General features: G+C 30.6%; 1 protein-coding gene across 1 annotated transcript; it reads left to right on the top strand.

Moving 5' to 3' along the window:
• The first annotated feature begins 17140 nt into the window (after positions 1-17140).
• Positions 17141-20378, top strand: LOC100254880 (uncharacterized). Its single transcript, XM_010652123.3, has 6 exons — positions 17141-17317; positions 18063-18280; positions 18389-18629; positions 18759-18844; positions 19748-19839; positions 19965-20378. The coding sequence occupies exons 1-6, from the start codon at positions 17210-17212 to the stop codon at positions 20231-20233; spliced, it is 1014 nt and encodes a 337-aa protein (XP_010650425.2). The 5' UTR covers positions 17141-17209; the 3' UTR covers positions 20234-20378.
• Positions 20379-20542: the final 164 nt, after the last annotated feature.

The following is a 20542-nucleotide window of genomic DNA, read 5'->3' as shown; positions in this document are numbered from 1 at the left end:
CTGAATTTGAGGACAAATTTGGAGCACTTTATAGAGTCCATTTTATACATTCTATAATTGTTTCAAATTTTGGTTAGTGAGGAGTCTAATGCTTCAAATAGTGTGCAAATCGGAGTTGAAATGAAGAAGTCATGGCCATTTGAAGACAATTGCACAAAGTTGAACGACCATTTCGAAATGATTTCGAAATTTAAATTATGAATTCGAAATCCAACTTATGAATTCGAAATCTAATTTGAAATAACCCCAATTTCGAATTCACCCACTGCCACTTTGATGTTTCACCTCCATTACCTCAGGAATTGCATGTAGAGTACTCCATCTGCTCTAAGTGGGCCCTATACGACTAGAAATCACCATTTTATTATTTTTAGTCATTTTTGGGTAATTATTTTGTAATAAGTGGCCAATGAGAGTGTGCCACATGTTAGGTAATTGATGATATTATATAAACTCTCTTAGTTCTAGGTTTTAGAAATCTTGGATATTTTTCCAGAGAGTTTGACATTGAAGGTGGAAGAAGACAAGAACTTTGGTTTTTTTTTTTTTTTTTCCTTTTTTATTAAATATATTGTTTTTAATTTCTTTTGATTCAAATTATGGATTTTTACCCTATTATGGATTGTGAATGTGACATTACCCCATGAGAGACTAAGAAGCCAACTTGGGGCTTGAAACATGAAAACCTAAGGGCTAGGAAACCTATAGGGACAATGGGTAAATTATTATAACAATGAGATTAATTATTGGTTAGGTGACAATTTATCATTTTTTTTTTGTTTTTTATCATATCCTTGTGAGTTAGTTTAGGAAAGATTATTACCCGATACTAGTGATTCTTGGTAATTCTTGATCATTAGTTATTCTGATCTTTCCTATCGTTATTTGCCCCAAAACAAAGCTATAAGGAGCAAGAAGGGTTAAAAAAGTCATATATTAAACTGGTAATCAATCTCATTCATTTGATGGTTTTAGGAATCTGTTTTAAAATGGGAAAAATTAGGTTTCAAATGCAATTTTGAGTTATTGAACTCAAGTTGATCGCGAGCAGCTAAGAACCCCAAAACTCTAAGATCACTTTACTTAAGAAGCCCTTGTTCTCTCTATTTCTATACCTTAAGTTGGATTGTGAAAAAACCCATACTTGAATCATTTGAATTTAAAATCATATTTGGTTTTTTTTTATTAATTTAGTTCTTTTACTTAGTTTCATTTCATTCACATATTATTTTTCACTTTAGGATTTAAACAAAAGCAATTCATTTATTCTAGTATTGACAATTTTCATAAGCTAGTCCTTGAGGACGATACTCGAAGTGCTACAAAAGCCATAGTGACTTTTTTCTCTAGTTTTTCTTGACAAGAGTTGCTATGTAAAAAGGCTAAGTATTTTGGTACAATATAGAAGTTTGGTCAATTACATATCATATAGTCTTCATCAGAAATATGGTATTTGTAACAACAAACACCTTATGATAATCTTGACTATAAAGTAATAATCCCTAAATTCTCTTTGATATCTTATAAAGTGATACACTTCTTTATAAAAAGAGGTATTATACATCCTTTAAGATATATTCCCAATGAATATGGGAAGTAATGAGAAACCAATCACCGATCTCACTTTGTCTATTAGAGTTCAATATCTTTTTTCCATTGCTCCATTTTGCAATGGAGTCCTTGGTGCACACAACTAGGATATCATCTCATGCTCCATATGGAAAAGATTGGACCTACTAGACATATTACCTCGATTTAATCAAAGTGCCTTGATATGTTTACCTAAAAGGTTATTTGATTCCTCCTTAAATTCAATGAATTTATCAAAGGCATCAGATTTCCTATCTATATATCCAAAATTAGAGTATTTATCAATAAAATGATCTAATACCTGTACTTTCCATATATAACAAAAAAAGGTTCATATGTGAGAGCATGCACTAACTCCAAATATTCATTGGTTCCAAGTCCTTTAAAAATAAAAGGGGCCTCTTGGTCATTTTACCATCTATATAGGATTCATACATTGAAAGATCTTCTAGATTAATATAGGATCCTATATAGATTAATATGACCTAGGTATTAAAAGCCAAATGTTTTACTAGTGCTAGGTTCTTTCTTTTAGTGAGATCTGATTATTCTCATTACTTGGAAAAATGATAATGGAGTCTCACATAAAAAAGGTAATAACTTCCACCAGCTTACACAACTAACCTTGCAACTGAAGTTAAGGTAAGTATAATCCCATCATGTAACCTTCTCACTTGTTGAAAACCCTGTAAAGAACTACAAATAGTGGGGTTTAAATCTATCCACCACTATTTATTTAAACAATGAGAATATGATGAGTACTTGCCTATTCTTAAGCACTTTGATAATTCATTTTCTAGTATCCTAAAAGATCACAAAAGAATCAATGCCCATGAGTTTGTTTTCTCATTCATTTTCTTAAATTTTCCTTATTTTGTGTTGTTGTTCTTCTTCTTAGGAGAAAAACCTGAAGAACCTTGACTTCCATATGTATACCCTTTTACTCTTTGAGAATCTTCTTACCCATCCCAAAAGAATCTAGTAAGATCTCTAAGATAACTTGAATCCTAGTGTTCATAATAGTCTTAAGGGCAACTTGTCTAGTTGACTTGCCTTTATCACCAAATAACCCTTACAACTTTAAAGAGAATATCATAGACTATGACAATAGACATGTGTTGCTTTTGAAACACATTATCTAAAGACCCAAGTATGAGAGACTTAGTCTTTTGATTTGTCTTATGGCACATTTGATATGTTTCTCTTACTTTATGATAGGCTTGTTCAAATGAAATAACAAACTCTACCAAAATCAGCTTCTAGGCAATTAATATTATATTCAAATTATTTTTAGTATATAATTAGGTCCAATTTAAACAAAAGATAATAGGTAACAGATTAAAAATATAATATCTGTAATAAATTTAATAATTCCATGCATTAATAAAAAGAAACTGAACATTCAAGGCATGTTTGTAATAAATTTAGCAAAAATTTTATTACTCTCAAACTACATATATCCATGCCAGGTATCCTAGTATTATAAGAATCAAGCCTACTTTAGGCAGGTCATGACTCTTATTACTAGGTAGAGACCCTCTCTAATTAATCAACCCACCTTAAACCTTGATCAACATACCTTTATATTTAGCCCTTAGCTCATGCAAGTGGGACCACTTTAGGTGATTCTACCACTTCATGTGTAAGTTAAGTGTGTAACCAAGATCCTTGATATCAATGTTACCAAGTGAAAAGTTCCATCTTTAGGATTGACCACTCCCACTACAAACATATATAGTCTTATCTATAAAGGATAGTCCATATCCCTTAGTTCCTTGGGCCACCCCATCTTTAGGATGGTGATGGGCCTAGAATCAAGATGGGCTCGATCTTGGAGGCTATGGGCTTGTTTATGGCCCGTTCCCACTTAATATTTTGGAAGAGAGACTTTAAGATAATTTTGGTAATTATCTTAAAATAAATTATCTATCACAAGAATTTCTAGAACTTTTATTTATTACTTGAATTGGGACTCCTATGCCAAATAGGAATATCTTTCATATTTCTTATCCTTGAACTTTCATTTTCAAACTAAATGATTTTTTCCTTCTTTCAGGGAGGGAGAGTCTAGAGGACCAATTTAGGTGTCATTCTCTTTCTCTATGGGGGGAAAGCTTGGAGAACCACCTAACCTAAATAAAGGAAATTCTCAAAAGGAATTTGAAATTCCAAATGACAACAATCAATTTCTTAAATAAATAATAGTGGAAATGAAACTCATGAAAATTTATTCTTTTAAGAAAATCCAAAATTACCATTTTAATTTATTTTATTTGAAACAATATCTTGATAAACTATCTTAATCATGAATTATCTATCATATATTTTTTCAAAAATAATTTATTTCTTTAAATTAGACTATTGTACTAAATAAGAAAGATCTTATTTCATAAAGACTTGGAAAAATAAAACTTATTCCTCAAAATAAAAAGATTTTTAGAGATCTAAAATTTAAAAAGATTTATTTTAAAAAAAAATCTTGAAGAGTTTAATTTTGAAAAGGAAGTAAGTTCCTTATTTTTTTCCAACTTGTCTTTTTCTAAAATAAAAATTTCTTAATTCTTAGGACATTACAATTTAATAAATTATCTAAAAAAAAGGAAAAAAAATGAAAATTCATTAACTAAAGAATACCAAAACATTTTCTATGCCAAAAATAAGAAAACATAAAAGGCATAAAGGAAAATTAAATAAATAATTCTCATGGCCTTAGCGATCCTGTTGCAAATTTGGTAACTAAAACTTGGATAAAAGCCAAATTAATAGCTCTATAGCCAAAGATAGGGTTAATGAAAAAGGAAAAACCAAAAGGGCCCAATTTCCACAAAAAGAGCCCAAAAAAAGGCCTAAAGATTGAGCCTAAACAACCAAAAACAATTTGGCCCGAACTTAATCTCGTAATTGCATGCCCTTTGTGCAACTTTGCTTCCATTAGCCATATCTCCCTCGTTTCAACTCCGAATTGCAATCCGTTTGAAGCATTGGATTCCTGACTTCCTGAGCTTCAAAATGTATGTGGTTTTCCTCAAAAATCTCATAGGAGATAGCCCCAATTTTGAGTTGAATTTAGTGTCATTGTGCTACCATGCTCTTTGTGCAGCCTTGCTTCAATCAACTATATCCCCCTCATTTCAGCTCTGAATTGCAATTTGTTTGAAGCATTGAATTCGTGACTTCCTAAGCTTCAAAATCATAGGTGGCTTGTTCCAAGAAACTTTCAGAAATTCATCCCGATTTTAAGTTAAAAATGATGAAATTGTGCTGCCAAGGATCTCAAATCAAGAACTTCTAAGATTCTTTCTTTTCCCTTAAATCACCATAGGAACTCATAAAAGAAACTTTAAAAAGCCTTCTTTTATCTTTTCCAGCAAGGGAATGTGCACGGACACTTTGTGATGCTTCAGATTGCTTCCATACTCTCCATAGGTTACAAAGAATGATAAAAAAAAATTGGATTTTTATAACAAAATCCTATACTCTAAAGATTTGGAGTTTACATATCATTCTAAGATAAAAAAAAAGGGATTTTTACAAAAAAAATAAATAAAATCCTATACCTCTTATGAGGCTTACAACCCATCTAGGAAAAGTAAAAACCAATCCAAGTAATTATTACATCCCCAATAAAAAAAACATTCACAATTATAACCATCATATTATAATAATATCATAATAAAGAATACACATTAATTATCTCTAGGGCCATGGGAAAAACAAAAAACCTGGAAAAATAAGTTAGCACACCCTATAATGGTTCTAGCATGATTATTAACCTATGACTCTGATACTAGTTGATGGGAAAAACCTGGATCTCTTCATTTCCCAAGTTCGGATCAAGTTAGGAATATGCATAACTATCCTAGATTTTTTCTAAATTCTATACATAATGGAAAAAAGAAGAAGCATTTTTATACTTTAAAAGGATTCAGAAAGTACTAATGAAAATCATACCTCAGATTCCAATGTTCCCAAATCAAATTCACATGGTGAAGATGAAGATTGAAATCGCAGAAGTCTCGTACACTTAAAGTTTTCCACCCCGATGACTTGAATCTTGATCTTGGCACATTTCCGATGGGGAGGAAAAGAGGGTGGAGGCTATGACTCTCAATCTCTCTGGATGGTGGAAGACAAAAGCTATAGAAACCCTAATCCCTAGGGGGCATTTATAGGATTCCTAAGTGGGCTTAAGCGAGTTGAGCCCACATAGGCTTGGATCACTTAATCTAGCCCAAAATAAGTTCTAATTGATTAATTAAACCAATAGGACATACTAATTAATCAATTATCCCAATAATTAACCCAATCCAGAGACTTTGTTCACTTACCCCTATGCAATCTTGCGTAATTACCAAAACACCCTTATGCACAAAAGTGAACTTAAAGCTAATTCGGCCTTTATAATTCATGTCAATAAGGTATATGAGCTTAGAACAGGAACCATTGGGACCCATAGGAATACTAGCTCTCTTAAAATCCAATTCTAAAGTTGATTCAATATCCTACTATAGAGAATCAACTGAACTCCAATATCCTATGTAAATAATAGCGAGACACCAAGTGCTCAAGTCTGTGACCTGCTATCCATTATGTTCAATCTCCCCATGAATTGGTGTTCGTAGTCTACCAAGGTGAAAATTATCAGCCTTTCAAGACTACCTCTACCATCCTTGAGTTACAAATTCTCCTATTGTGTGTTCAATTGACATTTCTTAGCTTTCAAAAGAACCTATGTCAAGTTCCACTTAAGGAACTACTATAACCATAGTTTCAATGAACACACCTTCTTAGGATCACGCAATGGGATACACTATCTCAATCCCAAGAGATATCATGGTGCCTCTATTAAGAATACCTATTGTTACTGACTTCCATCAACAATGATCCAATCCATAGGGAATATATGATTAACTTATGATCTTATTCGTAAGTCAAAGTCATTGCTAACTTGAGCACAAACTCAATATTCTTTCAAGGTTGAGAGACAACATAATGAAACAACTTGGTGAGGTCATGATTACTTGATAGCCTTAAGTCATGACTCACTATAGGTCTTGTCCAATGTGTAACCATGCGCACTAGTGCACTCACCATGGGAAACCCATCCCGATAGCCAAGACCATCCATCACCCTAATTAGAAGGTGTTGCACTATAACCTCTAATGGGTTGCTTAGACCTATGAATAGGTTGTGAACAAGTCATCTATTTGCAAGGAACCTACAACTCAGATCTTCTATGCAACTCTTAATGCACCCAATGAGGAAAATGTCGGGATATATCAACGATATATTACCGATATATCGTGTATCGGGAGACGTCGACACGATAAATTGTGGAGAAAAATCGGAGAGGAGAAAAAATGCTGAAAATCGGCAAAAAATCGCCGATATATCAGCATTAGGTGATAAATCATCGATTTAATGGAAAAAAATGACCTAAAATGAAGAAAATCGCCGATATTTTAGTGATTTTTTGGTCGGTTAATGCGCTACAGTGCACTCGCTACATTGCACTCTAAAAAATGCCCATTTTTTGTGCCGATGAGGGGATTCAAACCCCAAACAAAAGGTTTAGGGTTAAGCTCATTAGACCACCAAGGCAAGCTCACCCTTTGTTAAATGTATTGCACTAAAAGTATATATTCAAAGTCATCATGTAAAGAAAATTTTAAAAGAAAATTTTAGAGAGAAAATTAATTATAATTAAATACAAAAATTTCTTTTAATTGATTACCAAAAATATAAAAATTATCATAATAATTTTCTTCATAGTGTTTTTAATATCATTAATAAATTAATTAAATATTAAAAAATTGTACATATATCATAATTTATTTTATATCATTTAATACAATTGAATTAAATGGATCATAATTTTAATATTAATATATATTTTTAAGTTAGACATATTATAATCAAATATCATAATATTATTATGAAATAATATTTGATGTAATTTAATAATAAATGTACACTTATAAAATTCATATTTTTATCGATGCATACGATATTATTATCAAATATGATAAATCATATTATACATACATCAAATTCTTTAATAAAACAACTTGTAAAATATTTATTATACTTCTAATTACATTTTTATGAAGTTTTTCTTATATTTTTATAAATTTTGATCAATTTTAAGCTTATCGATATTTTTTTCCAAAATATCCGCTGATATATCTCCGATATATCTGATATATCCATAAAATTGAAGTACCGATATATCCATAGTTACCGATATTTTCATCCTTGAATGCACCTAAGTCATGTACAATGGAAAATATGCATGCAACAATGCTCAAAAAGTATAATACATGGAATTAAGATAAATAAAAGTGAAACTGGAACGTCATTAAATAAATAATGAATTCCAATTTTATTAAATCATGTCATGTTTTTAAGGGTTCTATCCTAACAACAATATAGTATAGTAGTTTAGTGAAGTCATGACTAACTAATAACCTTATGTCATAACTCACCATAGGTCCTATCCAATGTGTAATCATATATACTAGTTTTCTCACCATGGGAACCCCATCTTGGTAGACAAGACCAACCATCCTTCTGTTAGGATAGAACCCTTAAAAGCATGACATGATGTAATAGATTTGGAATTCGTTATTTATTTAATGATGCTACAATTTCACTTTTATCTATTCTTATTCCATGTATTGTACTTCATGAGCATTCTCGTCTAACATATTTTGTATTGTATGTGATTTGGGTGCATTAGGAGTTGTACAGAAAATCTAATTCACAAGTTCCTTGCAAATAAATGACTTGTTCATAGTTGAGTCGTGTGTTTAGGTAACTCATTAGATGCAATAGTGCATCACCACCTAATTGGAGCGATATCTAGTGTTTTCTATTGGGATGAGTTTCTTATGGTGAGCGCACTAGTGTGATTGTTATAATTGGATATGACCTATGGTGAGTCATGACTTAAGACTGTCAAGTAGTCATGACCTCACTAAGTTGCTTCATTATATTGTCTCTCAACCTTGAAAGAATATTGAGCTTATATTGAGGTTGTCAGTGACTTTAATATGTGGATGAGGTCGTAAGTTGATCATATATTCCCTATAAATTGGGTCACTGTTGATAAAAATTGGTAGCAATAAGTATTTTTAATAGAGACACTATGATATCTCATTAGATTGAGATAGAGTGTCCAATTGGGTGATCTTAAAGGGGTGTGTTCATGGAAACTATGGCCATAGTAGTTCATTGAGTGGAACTTGACATAGGCTTTTTGAGAGCTAAGACATGTTAGTTAGAACACACAACATTATATCCATATGTAACTAATACTATGTCTATGTTATAACTAAGTCCAACTCAACAAATACAAAAAAGTTCCATGCATTAATAAAGTAAACTGAGCATTCAAGGCATGTTGGTAATTAATTTAGCAAAAAATGTAGTGCACTCAAACTATATGTCCTTTTGTAAGGTATCCTAGTATCCTAAAGATCAAGCCTACTTCAAGTAGGTCATGATTCTTATTACTAGGGTAAAGACTCTCTCTAATTAATCTACCTGCCTTAAACCTTAAAAAGTTATCCTAAGACGATGATTAACACACCTTTTAATTTAGTCCTTAGCCAATGCAAGTGGGACCACTTTAGATGATTCTACCATTTCATGTTGAAGTTAAGTGTATAATCAAGATCCTTGACATCAATGTTACCAAGTGAAGAGTTCCATCTTCAAAATTGACCACTCTCACTACAAACATATATAGTCTTATTCATAAAGGATGGTTCATATCCCTTAATTCATTGGGCCACCTTATATTTAGAATGGTGATGTGTCCAAAATCAAGATGGGTTCGATCTTGGAGGCTATTTTGGACCCGTGTTTTTCACGTGCGTCCCCACTTAAACGGCGAGACTCGTTTTTTATTTGTGAAAAAAATGATTTTGTAAAAACTAGAGTTGCCATTTACTTTTATTTTTATTTAAAAGGAGAAATTAAGTAGGAACAAAACCCCTGAAATGACTCCTGACTTTTGGAAAAGCTATTTGTAAAAAACTCGAGTCTAGGTTCAAGGATCAAATTACCTATTAGGAAGATACCTTAAAGAGGTAGCACATTTCAAGTCTTAAATTAGTCTCTACTAGCTAAGTAGAGGGACATATGGTAATTAATAAATTTATTATGGATACCCAGATAGGTTAAGGCGATTTCAAAAGTCTGCTAACTTTATCATTGCTAAACAAAGATTCAAACTACAATCATAAAGAAATGATACTATGTGTACTTGAACCACAACTTAAGCGTTTCACAAGACATCTAAGTTAATTCAAACAATAAGATATATAACGTACAACATGTAGTCTATTCTATTCAAGAGACCAAGCATTTGTTAAAACAATTCGAAACACAATCAAACATGAGGGTATTTTACACACAAAGCTTATCTATTTATAGAACTAAAAGGATACAAAAAGGGGGGAGAGGTGTACTTGAATAGTAAGCCAAGCACTCTCATGAAAATATTGGGTCAATTCACAAGTAATAAATAATAAACTTAAAATCAAAGGCTAACTCGACAATATATAGAGCACATATCAAGAAACAAATAATGATCATAAATGAATACAAAGAAATAAGGTAAAAGAACTCATAAGGTATATAATATATCAAAAAAAGAATTTTTTTTTATCTAAAGGATGTTCAAATAAAGTGTATAATATATCTATATCACAAATCAATATTAAAAAAACTCACAACTATGCACTAAGGTGATTGAATTATTAAATTGTCTAGAAAAGTAGTTTGACTTCCATAATGTGACACATTATCGAAAGATTTCACGAGTGTTTATTTATGTAAAAAAAGTTGATTTCCAATTCAATAGCTTTAACGAATTTTATTTATAAAAGAAAGTTTCAATTAATTTAAATAAAAAATGCTTTAATTCCATTTGCCAAAAATACTTTTAAAAATTTTATTTACAAGAAAATAATTTGTTACTTTTATTAGAAAACAAATGATTTAATACAATTCTATTCAAGGAAATGTTCCATTTTGACTTTATTAAATAATAATAATAATTACCAACACTTAATAATCTTTTGGAAATGAGCTTAACTACACAATACGATGAAAGAAAAAAAAAGGCATTTCAAAACACTTATTACAAAGAAATTGGTTTTTCATTCTTTAGTTTCAGAAAACATGGTTTCATAATTATCCACTACACAAACTCCTCATGGCTGCCACATTTCCACACACTCATTTCACAAAAAGGTTTCCTCATAGTCGAAACTAGGTTTCTAACTATAACCTTTAGCTATAAACCTAACCTTATATGTCTCAATCTTTCCATCTACTCTTCTCTTTCTCTTATAGATCTACTTGCACTATATGAGTTTTATTCCTTTAAGTGCCTCTACAAGATCCTAGACTTTGTTAGAATATATAGATTCTAATTTTGTCTCCGTCATAGATGAACTTCAACATTACTCATAACTTTTTCGCAATTTGTGGGATTCATCTCATGTTCCTTTAGAATTGCCTCAAAAGACTCTCCTAAATACATGAACCTATTTGATTATATAATAACCCTCCCACTATGACAAGGCTCTTATAACTAGAAGTATTGGGAATGAATGATTCTTGAACCTCTAGATCCATATTTTTTATGTTGTTGCATTATTACTTATCATATAGTCTTCTTCTAGAAATCTAACATTTGTGCTAACAAATAACTTTTAGTTTACTTGATCCAAGGGTTATAGTGTAGTATCATCCCTAGGATTATAGTAGTATGCTCCCCAACGATCTAAGAGTTGGGATGGAGTAATCCAAATATTCCAACAATTGGTATGAGAGTCCTAGCTTAGGGAAAAACATCTTAGATGCTTTCTAGGATATGCTCAAGTTAAATCATTCAGTAATCTATTTACATGGGGTACTTGAAACCTATTAAAGAGATTATGGTAAGATTTACTATGCTCATGTCTAACCTATTTCAAATACTGTAGAAGAAAGTAGCAGTAGAGGATGCCTCCATAGATAGAGCAACCTCCTTGGCATTACAAAAGTTGTTTTCATACTAATGGGAGTCTTAACCTTACTTATATAGCTAAGTCCACACTTATTATTGTCTGATTTCCCTTTGCTAATAATTTCTTTTAAGATCTTTAACCCCAAATGAAGTCTTTTGCTAGTTCTAGCCACGTCCTTTCTCGTCTTGTCCATTTCAAGTGATAAAGACTTATTTTTATCAAGAATGATATTATGTTCAATCTATGAACTATCACTTTACCAAGCAAGTAGTTTTTATTAGATTCTAGAGTGTCAATTTTATTAAGTAGGGCATCATTTTCAAAATTTAAAATATTATAAAGTATAAAATATCATAAAGTTCTTTAGTTTTTAATGATTTCCTACTCATTTTGACACTTCTAGTGTTAATTTTCAATCTTTCTTCATAAAAGGCATCGTAGACAACATGTGTATCATAAAAATCAATTTTGATTGATTTTCACTTAGAGGATCATATTCTTAATCAGTTAGGGAAGTAAAACTGCAACTGAGTTAGAGTCATCTTTGATTTTCATTTTAGTCATCTGACTTACAATCTTCAGATTTGGTGTCACTCCAAATCACTTGTATCGTTTTTTTAATACTTTTTTTAGGACTTAATTGGGTAATCAAATGCCATATGCTCTATTCCAATACAGTTAAATATTCAATTTTTTGATTCTTAGATGGATGTTTTTCTTTTTATTTGCTTACTTTTAATCATTTTCCCTTCTTTGAGGCTGATTTTTCAAGATATTTTTGTGAACTTTTATTATTTGCTTAAATTTCTTAGTAAATAAGGAAAGATGATTAAAAAAAAAAAGAGTCAAAACATTATTTATTTGGTTATTTAGACTCGTTACTATCATTTGTAGAAACTTTTAGAGTTGCTTCCTTAAGCTTCTTTGAATTAGGTTCTCATAGGTTTGAAGAGACCTAGGAAGTTCTTCAACTTTCAGAGTCAATGTCTTTGGTTAATTTCTTCTATGATAGTCACCTTAAGTTTAAATCTCTAAGGAATGGATTTATGGATTTTTCTACCCACCTTAAATTGAGGGATCTTCTTGCCTAGAGGTGCACTTTCCTCACTTAGGTTCTTCATGCTTTGTGAATTGTTGGAACTACATTAAAAATACCTTACACATCAAAATAATTTTCGTAAGATACTAGTAGCAAAAAGTAACACTGGGATTACTGAGTACCTCAAACACACTAAAATATACTTTTTAAAGTATCGAGATTGAGTTCTCATCAACCATATTGAAATTTGATTTGACTATATTATTTAATTTAACATATAAATAAGAAAAGTTCTCATCTACTTACATTCTTATGAACTTAGTAGTTAGTATTTGGATACAATTGAAGTACTCTCGTGCGTAACAAATTGAATATTCTAAGGTGGTGTTTGTTTTTTGGCTGAATAGAAAAAGCCAAATATTTTGGCTTTTTCTATTCAGCTAAAAGTAACCTATTGATATTATCCAATATAATTAAATTAAACTTATTGATAATAAGTTCATTTTAACTATGTTGGATGATATTAATATGTTACTTTTAGCTTAATAGAAAAAGCCAAAATATTTGACTTTTTTTATTCAGCCAAAAAACAAACACCACCTAAGTCTCTTTAGCACATTTAAATGTTGCTGTCATGTGAAATTCATGGGGACTCACACCATTAGAAATGTTATAAAGAGCTCTAACATTTGCTTCACTTTATTTCTTATCAAGTTTGTCCCATTCATATTTGGAATTAAATTCACCAATTGATGTCTCAACAACATCCATCTTTAATGGAGGTCCCTGTCCAAATTCCCAAACTTATTTACCTCATGTTTTTTTAAGAAAGACAAAAAAAATCCATATAAGCTTTCTAATGAGGACAATTGTTTCCATCAAAGGAGGGAATATTATTAATAGATGATCTCATTTGTTGTAGTTTCATGAATGAAGAAAATAAATAAGAATAAAAGAAAATTATTTTTGAATTTAACATACTCTAATACCAATGAAAGTTTGTTGTTCTTGATTTCTAAAACTGCCTTGGAGTAGGACAGGGGTATCAATCGATAATCAGATTATTTAGACCCAAAAATTAGGTTTTTCACAATTATTGATATTCTTTTTATAGAGTCTCACAAAAACCCTACAATTGTAAAAATCATGGGTTTAGTCAATCATAGATCAAATCTATTAATTATAAAAAGCAAGTATATAGTTTTGCCTAGACCCAATTCCAAATGCTACATTCTCCCTATAGACTTGCTTTAGTTAGCAACTACACTCAGCTTTCACACTCACCTCAAACTCCTTAATAGACATCTCAACTCTTTAATGGAAATGTAGTCAACTATAAGCTCTTCTTGAATAAGAAATCGACTTTAATAGTTTGGGAATGTTTTGATAGGATAATGATCGTGTGAAATTATAAATGTGTGAGAATTTTAAACACAAATAGGCATATTTATAGAGTAAAAAGCTCAGTAGCTCGGTCTAAGTAATGCATACACAAAATAGATTTCTATAATTTTCAAAATTACCAAAAAAACAAAAAACAAATTTTCACAGTGAGTGCTTGAGCCCTCTTATTATTTTGTAGCTTTTTTTTTTTTGCTTAATGTACTACTCATCTTTCAAAAATTAATGTTTGCATGCCTATGTACTTTTTATTTACTACTCATCTTTCAAAAATTAATGTTTGCATGCCTATGTACTTTTTATATTGCTAAGCTAAGTTGTCTTAACCTGAATCTTCAAAGCCCAAAAGTCCAATGGAAGCACATAGCTAGTTCTGGACCATTAATGTTTAGAACAAGATTGCCAACCTATATCCAGCTAATCTAACTTACTAGCAAATTCTTTCTCTAAAATCCACCACAATATAATTATTCAAGTTGAAGAAAATAATTATATTGAAAATGGTTAATGAAATTGAGGACAATGAGGAAGAAGAATATGTTAGCAATAATATGATCTCATGAGATGTTAAGGATGGTATCGATATATATAGATCTTGATTATTGAGGATGATTAATAAAGAATATCATGTCTTTGTTGCTAACTAGTTTTGAAAATAGTTTCATGTTCTCTTGAAACAAAAAACCCAAAAAACATAGTTGACAACTAGAAAACATAAGAAATTGTATTTTTTTTAGAATATATTTGAGTTGTTTTCACGTTTTTTTTTTAAGATTGTTTTAAAAAAAAATTATATAAAGATGAAGAATGATAGAAAATAAAAATTATTTTTTTAAAAATATTTAAAATATATAAAACAAGTTAAGAACATTTTAAATTTGTAAATAGGCTTTTGTTTTACAAAACATTAGAAAATAATTTTAAAAAAAACTCTAATAATTTTTAAAATTGTTTTTGAAAACACTTCCTAAGAGAGCCTTTAACTTTTGCAATTTTATTTTATTTTTGTTTTGTTTTGTTTTGTTTATATGTAATCTATGTTCATTCAAATATGTAATTATGGTTGCACATACAAATTGATCTAATAGTTTTTTTGTTCATTTTATTGGTTAGATACTTAGAAATTTGGAACTTGGATGTTGGAATATTGGTGTAGCACTTTGTTAATTAATTAACTTTGGTAGAAGTAAAAACTAGGAATTTTGGTATATTGAATGTATAGATAAATAATATTAGATACTTTTATAGTTTATTAATGTCCCATGTATAGTTTAACCCTAGCCGAAATGCACCATCCTTCTCATCCCTTTCACCTCCACCACCACCATCCTCACCTCACCTGGTGCCGCCACCGCCACCATGCACAACCACCGGTACCACTGCCGCTGCTGTACACCCTTCCACCCTGCTTCCATCGCTACCGCCATGCATGCATATTCCAAGTGCGTGAGCAGTACGTTGGAAATAATATCTGGCTGAGCAAAATGAATATTGTTTCTGTCCCTCCAATCAACCATGCATGCAGAGCAGGTCTCAATGATACCTGAAGTCATTTATCATTTTTCTTAATGAATTTAAACCTCTCTGGAGCATGAAATTAATAACTGTGAAGTTATAACACTCAGAATTTATTTACAAATTTAACACCCTCGCAATCAATACCAAATTCAAGAACCATGCAGGTAACGATTCAGAACAAACTTCAGGTCATCAAAGAAACTGAAACTGATCCACTGGCCATGGGCACTCAGAGAAAGCATTGATTTTTCAAGATATTAATTCAATTCAAAATCGATCTCTACTATATTTCACTTGTCATGTTTCTTTTAATCAATGGACAGTTTCTTTGGTTTCTTTTTTTATTTTTTTTTTCGTTTTTCTAATTTGTTTGTTTGTTTCCTGAGATCCAAACATATCCTAATGGATATCAAGTCTGAGAAAGGCAAAGAAGAGGATATAATATGTTAACGAATATGTCGAATGACTCCAAAGCAAAAAGGGAAAAAATTTCAAATTCCCTTTTTTTCCTACAAAAAAAAAATCCAGAGAATCTCCTTTTTTCCTTATTAAAAGAGAAAATCTAAGAAAACAAATTACTCTTCTTTATAGTAATAAAGTGATCTTCTTCTTTCTCTGCAGACCATATTGAATGCAGGGTAATCACCATGTAAGAAAATTTCTTTAGTTTCTCTTTCTTCTTTTCTCTGTCGTCTTTATCTTTAGATTTTCTATATTTCCATTGTTTTTCCTTTTCACCAGACCCATCTGCTATATTAACGAGGCTCATCTGCCATTGCAAGAGTCAATTCAAAGCCAAACACAAAGGTTAGTTTTGTGTTTTCCATATAGCCCAAAGATCCTATTGATATAACATTGTTTTTCTATTTGGCATGATCACTTATTCTCAACCTTATATGGGTTTCTAAGGTCATGATGTATCTTCAGTTTTTGCAATTGAAGGTTTCTCAGAAACAACATTGACTCTTCTTCCTCTCTCTCTCTCTCTCTCTCTCTCTCTTTTCTTTGCTAGTTTGTTGAGGAAAAAAAGATGACATTAACTTTGGGGAGATCAAATCTCTCTCTCTCTCTCTCTCTCTGCTAGTTTGTTGAGAAAAAAAGATGACAATAACTTTGGGGAGATCTGCATATGCTTGGTTATTCTAAGAATTTATAGCAAAATCTTGGAAATACTAATAAGTTGCTCCTTTTGGAAATTACTTGAGATATCCTTCTTTTTTCTGTCTCAAATTTTTATCACCCTCTCTCTAGAATTTTTCTGTACTTGATTTTATCGTTTCAATTATTTTTCCAACTTCTCCCTCATATTTTTGAAATAATTTAATTTGTCTCTTCACCAGCTTCTTTAATAGATGTTGTAGCATGACATATAATTCACATAATGCAATAGTTGAAATCTGCCTTTTCCACTTAATTCAATTTCAAGGAAAGAATTTTTGTACAAACCTTTTTAATATTAGAAATTTTTTATTTTTCAAATATTAAAAAGACTAAAAATATTTTTTAAAATTATTATCAAATAGACTGTTAATAACATATTTTTATAATTTATTAATGGAAGTTGATGATATGTACAAGATTCTATTCCTCTTAACCAAGTTTGATATTTATACCATCTGTTTGGTTATATCATGGTGTGATGATTTTGTTGCAGGGATTAATGGATTCTCTTACAACCTGGCATTCAAATCTTGAATGCTTTCTTAATGGAGTAACTCCAATTGTTCCTTCACAATCCCTTTCTCAGGTAACCTAAAATATTAAGGTCTACAATCATGAGAAATGAAGAGTTTGATAGTGTTTCTACTCGAAGTATAATAAAAGTGTTTTCTCTAAAAATGTTCTTAGAAAAATTACTTATCAAATATTTATCTAAAAAACACTATAACTCATTTTTTCTGATTTTTGAAACTGTTTTTTTTTTTTTTAAATTTTATCAAATACTTAACTTTTTTTTCAAAAGCATTTTTTAAACTAAAAGTGTTTTATAGAATCACCGTCCAATGGACTCAAAATGTAATTAATCTATGTACATGAAAAAGAAAAAATATATATAAGCTATGTTTGGTTCTTAGAAAAGTTAAGGAGGGAAAGAAAACAAAAAGGAAACGTAGAAGGAAAGAAATAAGAAAAATAAAAGATGGATTGAAAATCAATAAATTATTTTACATGCTAATTTAAACTCATTTCACATGTTTCTTTTCTTATACATAAAAATTAAATAATTTGAAAATATATAAATTTTAAATTAGTTTTAATCATATTTAATATTATTTTTAATTTTTTTTAAAGAAATCAAATATGAGGAAATTATTTTTCTTAATATTTTTTTTTCTTTTCTTAGTACGAACAAATATATCCATAGTATTTTTTTGCGTTTTCCTTCTTGCATTTGTAATACTTGTACCTTGTTCCAATGTTTAACAGTCTTAAGTCCAATTACTTTTCTTTCTTGCTTTGCTCAAGGGAAAAAGAAATATCCATTTATGCAGGATTGTGTTCAAGATTTAAACAACAGATGGAGACTACCTGGCCAGGATAAAATTGACTACTTCACTTTGGCAGATCTTTGGGATTGCTATGATGAATGGAGTGCATATGGGATTGGAATCCCACTCAAGTTGGATGGTGGAGAAAACATTATGCAATACTATGTTCCTTATCTATCTGCTATTCATATTTACACCAGCAAATCTCTGGCCACTCCCAGGTCTATAAGATATTAATCATGTTCTTGATCTCCATGTTCCATTACCCTTTTTGATGAATCCGTGGTAAAAATGGCAATTTTTTTTTTTTTTTGACTGTTTTGATGTAGGACTCCAAAGGAGGACAGTGACACTGCAGATCCTGAGAGTGATTGTTGGAGTGATGATAGTGAGAATGATAAATTGTCAAGATCTCTAAGCAACAACTCAAGCAAAACTTGGGACACCATTTCTGATGATTTGACTTCTGACCCTGAGGGTTCCTTGTCTATGAAAAATCACCTTGGCTACCTTTACTTGCAGCATAATGAGATGTCCTCTCCTTACTGGAGGATCCCACTCATGGACAAGGTGGTTATTATGTGTTTAAGTTCCTTAATTCATTCTATTTTTCAGTAAAAAAAAATGTAGGTCTGGATATGGTATTTATTTTTGAGTTGTGAGAAGAATGTGATGTTGACTCCATGTGTTTGGTTTCAGATAGTTGAACTAAGTAAGAATTATCCTGCATTGATGACATTGAAGAGTGTGGATCTCTCTCCAGCTAGTTGGATGGCTGTAGCTTGGTAAGGATACACAGTACATTTACAATATTTTTATTCGAAGCATTTTTAGTAAAAATATTTGCTTTAAGAATATTTTTAGGAGAAATGTATATCAAATGCTTATTTAGAAACATTATAAATGATTTTTTCAATTTTTTAAAAGTGATTTTTCAAATTTGTCAAATGTCTGGTTGTTCTTCAAAAGTACTTTTACTAGAAGTGTTCTCTTAAAATCTTGTCAAACACGCTTATAATCATGTTATTAATGTAATCAAATTTTTAGAAAATTAGTAGAATTTTGTGATGATATTGGTGTTTTTGTTTGGTGAAGAGAAACCTTGAAATAAAGAGTTAAAATCAAGGGTTAATACCAATCATGGGGTAAAGCGATTTAATCAAATAAGAGAATTTAAAAATTATTTAGATTATATTTGGTTCTAGAAAGTTTGAGGAAAAGAAAACGAAAAAAAAAAAAAAATAGAAGAAAAAAAATGAAAAAAATAAAAAATAGATTTAAAATCAATAAATTATTTTCATATCTTATTTCAAATTCATTTTACTTATGTAACTTTGATATATATATATATATATATATATATATATATATATGTGTGTGTCTATAAATTTCTTGTTTATTTTAATTATATTTTTGACTTTCTTTTGTATTTTTCACAATAAAACCAAACATGAAAATTTTTATTTATTTATTTATTTATTGTATTTTTTTCTCTATCAATAGTACTTTCACCCAAGCAAGCATGGCCCTATGAAAATTTGTGAGTGACCTACTATATGAGATGTCAAAGGCATGTCTTTAGTTGAGTGAATTTATTCTTTTTCTTATAACTGGTATTGTTGAAACGTTTATCTTTGAAGTTATTAACAACATGAAGGCATTATCTTTCTGGGTTGAATATTCATTAGGTATCCTATTTATCATATTCCACTGGGGAGAAATGTGAAGGACTTGTCCACATGCTTCCTCACATACCATACGTTGTCTTCATCTTTCCAAGGTATTTGCATAATCAATACAAGGATAATTAATACTAATTGTCTACTAAAGTAAGATTAAGAATATGAATTGGGTAAGTATATGACACATGTTATAACCTATAACTATAATTATTTGATCCCATAGATGTTGTAGTGGATGTGGATGATGATGGCGACAAAAGGAAAAGCAGTTTTTGCAGAGAAGGGGAATCTAAGGGAGAGAGGAGTAGCAGGGTTTCCCTTCATCCCTTTGGCTTGGCTACATACAAGATGCAAGGCAACCTTTGGATAAAGCCACAGACTTCTGATCATGAGAAGATGGTTTACCTTCATTGTGCTGCAGATTCCTGGCTGAAGCAACTCAGAGCTGATCACCATGACTATTTCTTCTTCACTTCCCATTCTACCATGTGAATGGACTTGTAATTTTTCTTCTCTCTTCTTCTCTGTGCTTGCAGATAATGGAGCAAGATGTAAAGACATCACCATTAATTCATCGAATTAATACTTTAACAGTTGTAATAATGTGCTCGCCAACATGCATTTCTCTTGGTCATTAATCTTCCTTTCCTTCTTTCATGCCAGGTGTTTCTTTAGTGATAGTTATATCAGAGTATGTTTGATAGTGTTTCTTCCTAAAATATTTATAGTGTAAGTGTTTTATCATAAAGTGGTTTTTGGAAAATCATCCATCAAGTGTTTACAAATATATATATATCAAAG

This window comes from Vitis vinifera, chromosome 5 (genome assembly GCF_030704535.1).
Source record: "Vitis vinifera cultivar Pinot Noir 40024 chromosome 5, ASM3070453v1".
Classification (NCBI taxonomy): Eukaryota; Viridiplantae; Streptophyta; class Magnoliopsida; order Vitales; family Vitaceae; genus Vitis; species Vitis vinifera.
This window is presented reverse-complemented; position numbering and strand designations above follow the sequence as displayed.